This window comes from Amphimedon queenslandica, unplaced genomic scaffold (genome assembly GCF_000090795.2).
Source record: "Amphimedon queenslandica unplaced genomic scaffold, v1.1 AMPQUscaffold_10364, whole genome shotgun sequence".
Lineage (NCBI taxonomy): Eukaryota > Metazoa > Porifera > Demospongiae > Haplosclerida > Niphatidae > Amphimedon > Amphimedon queenslandica.
In genome coordinates, this window is record NW_003549365.1 from 1 (window position 1) to 3,551 (window position 3,551).

The 3,551-nt window shown below is 38.1% G+C and overlaps 2 protein-coding genes across 2 annotated transcripts in view; one reads left to right on the plus strand and one right to left on the minus strand.

Moving 5' to 3' along the window:
• Positions 1–3: 3 nt before the first annotated feature.
• On the plus strand, positions 4–2,283 carry LOC100640940 (ATP-dependent zinc metalloprotease YME1L1-like; the record flags this gene model as incomplete). The annotated part of the gene is made up of 13 exons (XM_003391165.3): positions 4–42; positions 89–179; positions 246–398; positions 450–582; positions 636–698; positions 748–860; positions 906–950; positions 1,077–1,187; positions 1,233–1,328; positions 1,376–1,431; positions 1,486–1,686; positions 1,863–1,949; positions 2,000–2,283. Coding segments are annotated over 13 exons (1,335 nt in total), but the record flags the coding sequence as incomplete, so codon positions are not given.
• Positions 2,284–2,377: 94 nt separating this feature from the next.
• LOC100641065 (AP-2 complex subunit alpha-2-like) overlaps positions 2,378–3,551 on the minus strand; it is a 4,351-nt gene continuing 3,177 nt past the window's right edge. The window contains exons 10-13 of the mRNA XM_020006110.1: positions 3,158–3,274; positions 3,038–3,107; positions 2,730–2,864; positions 2,378–2,534 (exon numbers count right to left, since the gene is read on the minus strand). Of these exons, the coding sequence (XP_019861669.1) occupies positions 2,457–2,534; positions 2,730–2,864; positions 3,038–3,107; positions 3,158–3,274 (400 nt within the window). The 3' untranslated portion in view covers positions 2,378–2,456. The remainder of the gene's footprint in view (positions 2,535–2,729; positions 2,865–3,037; positions 3,108–3,157; positions 3,275–3,551) is intronic.

Sequence of the window (3,551 nt, forward strand, 5' to 3'; positions counted from 1 at the left end):
GATATGACCGACCGAGAGTACAAGTTTGATGACGTCCAAGGAGTAAGGATCCTTCGTTTTTGTACTGTTACATGTACCTGTACTTTAGATTGACGAGGCTAAGGCGGAGGTTCAAGAGATGGTTGAGTTCCTGAGGAACCCGAGCAGGTTTAAGAAGCTGGGAGCAAAGTTACCCACTGGTAAGAGAGAGAGGGAGAGATGTACATGATGTACTTTATAAAATGGTGTATGGATGTGTACTGCAGGTATGCTACTGATTGGTCCTCCTGGTACTGGTAAGACTTTACTGGCTAAAGCTATTGCAGGAGAAGCTGATGTTCCTTTCTTCTTTGCATCCGGCAGCGAATTTGATGAAATGTTTGTTGGAGTAGGAGCAGCAAGAATTAGGAAACTTTTTGGTAAATAATAAGAAAAATAAAACCTATCTACCCACCCCCTCTTTTTCTCAGAACAAGCGAGACGTAGCAAACCCTGTGTGGTATTCATTGATGAGTTGGATGCAGTGGGAGGGGCCAGAATAACGAGTGCTATTCATCCTTACTCCAGAATGACACTGAACCAGCTGCTAGTGGAGCTGGACGGGTAAACAATAATAATAAACAAACAAATAAATAAAGGTTTGTTTGTTGATATAGTTATAAAGAGTTGGAGGGTGTGGTTGTCATTGGAGCTACTAATTTCCCAGAGTCACTGGATAAGTGAGTCACATGATAGTCACATGACCTGTACATGTACATGTACCTGTAGGGCGCTGGTAAGACCCGGAAGGTTTGACATTCACATTCACATTGATATGCCTGACGTGAAGGCGAGACACAATATACTAATGGTCCACTCTAAGAAGATAAAACTAGGACCTGGTAATGATGATTGATTAATTGATTGATGCTATGAATATTAATTAGACGTCAGTATGGAGAAACTAGCAAGGGGCACTATTGGTTTCTCAGGTAATCTATTGATAGTAACATCTATTAATAGTAACGTCTATTAATAGTAACGTCTATTAATAGTAGTTGCTAAGTAGCTCTGTTTTAGTAAAAATAGACCACGTTACTATTAATATACTTGATCAGGTGCTGATTTAGCTAACTTGATAAACCAGGCGGCACTGAAAGCATCAGCTGATGGAAAGACTGAAGTGACAGAGGAAGATATGGAATATGCTAAGGATAAAATATTAATGGGTGAGGTGATGATGTCATATGATGTCGTATGATGTCATTGTTAAGGTCCTGAGAAGAAGAGTGCTGTCATTGAACGAGAGAATAAAGAAAAGACAGCTTACCATGAAGGGGGACACGCCATTGTAGCAATGTTCACTCCAGGTCTGGTCTATTAATAATAATAATGATTAATTAGTTGATAATTGCAGGGGCTCTACCCATTCACAAGGCTACTATTGTACCACGTGGGCCAGCACTAGGAATGGTAAGAAGCACCTGCTCCATTTAACCTGCCCCTCCCTCTCCCCTCCCTCCTTAGGTTGTTATGCTGCCTGAGAAAGATCAATTGTCATGGACCAAGAAACAGCTGCTGGCTAGTATGGATGTTGCTATGGGAGGAAGAGTAGCTGAGGAGATAATGTATGGAGTAGAGAATGTTACCACCGGAGCCTCTTCTGACTTCAAAAAAGCAACAGATATTGCTAGAGCGATGGTTACTAAATATGCAATGAGTGATGCTGTAAGTAACTGCAGTATGTCTGCATTGTGTTAATCTTATCTGATGCATATACATGTACTTATGTTGTGTAGAAAGTTTGAGCTGATTCCGATCAAGTTTGGATTTTTTACGAATTTTTAAAGTTGCTCAAAAATTGGGCCAAAGTCCCTGTACATTATAATTTATTATTTTGTTAGGTTGGTCCAGTGTTTCATCAAGATAAGGACAAGATTAGCTCAACAACACAAAAGATAATTGAAGATGAAATTAAAAGATTGCTAAAAGTGAGGGAGGGAGAGAGGGGGAGGGACATGATTATAATCATTACTATCAGGAGAGCCATGACAGAGCTTACCAGCTGCTAAAGACTCACGCTACAGAACACAAAAGATTAGCGGAAGGTCTATTGAAATACGAAACTTTAGATTTAGAAGAAATCAAACAAGTGATCAGTGGGAAGCCATTATCAAGATCAGTATAAACCACACCCACTGTCCCTCTATTGTGTCGTATTGTCATTGCATTCATTTATGTATTATATTAATAATAATAAGAAATAATAATAATAATAATAATAATAATAATAATAGTTCAGCAATGTTTTTAATAGGACAAGAAGCAAGTCTAAAAGAAACTAATAATAATAATAATAATTAAATGGGTGTGGCAACCTAACAGTTAATTAATATTAATAACTGCAAGAGAGAGAGAGAGGGAGGAGATTAGAAACTGAGAGAGAGAGGGAGAATGTGTTTTAATAATGGAAGCAGTTTATAAATAATAATATCGTCCTAGAATAGCTCAGAAATCAATTCATTGAAATTCTTTGACACCGACTCATGACTGGTCCTCAAGGTCAGGCGATATTGCTAGAGAAAGATTTAAATTAATTCACAAAATATAATTGCTCCTTAATTTGCAAGCAATATTAAGTGAAAATTATAACCACTTTTAGGTTAAAATATAGAGGAAATATAAAGGTTAAAATTAGTTAATTTTCATCCATTTTCTAATTGAAAATTACAAGTACAAGTGTGTGGGTGTGTCTAATGATGATGTCATACTTTTGTCTGATGGTTTGGCTCAAGACGTAGCAAGCAACCGACCAAAACCTTCTTCGTCTTCACAATACAGGCACTCACAAAATTATCAGAATTAGGATCAATTCCTTCTAGCACTGAGAAACCAAATCCAGTCAGCTGGAGGGAGAGAGAGAGAGAGAGAGAGAGAGAGAGAGAGAGAGAGAGAGAGAGAGAGAGAGAGAGAGAGAGAGAAAGAGAGAGAGTGAGAGAGAGAGAGGGAGAGAGAGAGGGAGAGAGAGAGAGAGAGAGAGAGGGAGTGAGAGAGTAAGAATAATATTCAATTTAGCTACTTTGGTAGAGGCTGTTTCTTTGTCCATTGGTTGTGTGGTAGTGAATATTTTTTGACTTTCTTGGGCAGGACTAAAGGAGGAGGAGGAAGAGAGTTAATGAATTGATGTTTCTTCGCTTACTTTGCCAGCTGCTTCCAACGTGAAAAGAAGGTCGGACTATCCATAGTGACCTTCTCTGAAAACTTGTGCAACATGATAGGGATTTTAACAAGAAACTGCTGCGGAGAACCACCAGTACTGTATGGATAGAATATAATAATAAATACAACAACAATATCAGCACTCAAACTTAAGTACACGTACATGCACATTCAGAATTTTGGTGCTTCTTTAAAATGGCCGTAACTTGAAAAATTGAAGTTGGAATCAGCTCAAACTTTCTACACAGCATAAGGGCATCAATATGTATCAGAAAATGTAATAAAAATTTGGTGTGATTTCGGAGCCATTTTTTGGAAAAAACCATGGGCTATAGTACAGGGATTTTCTCAGAATTTTGACGTTTTCTTAAAAT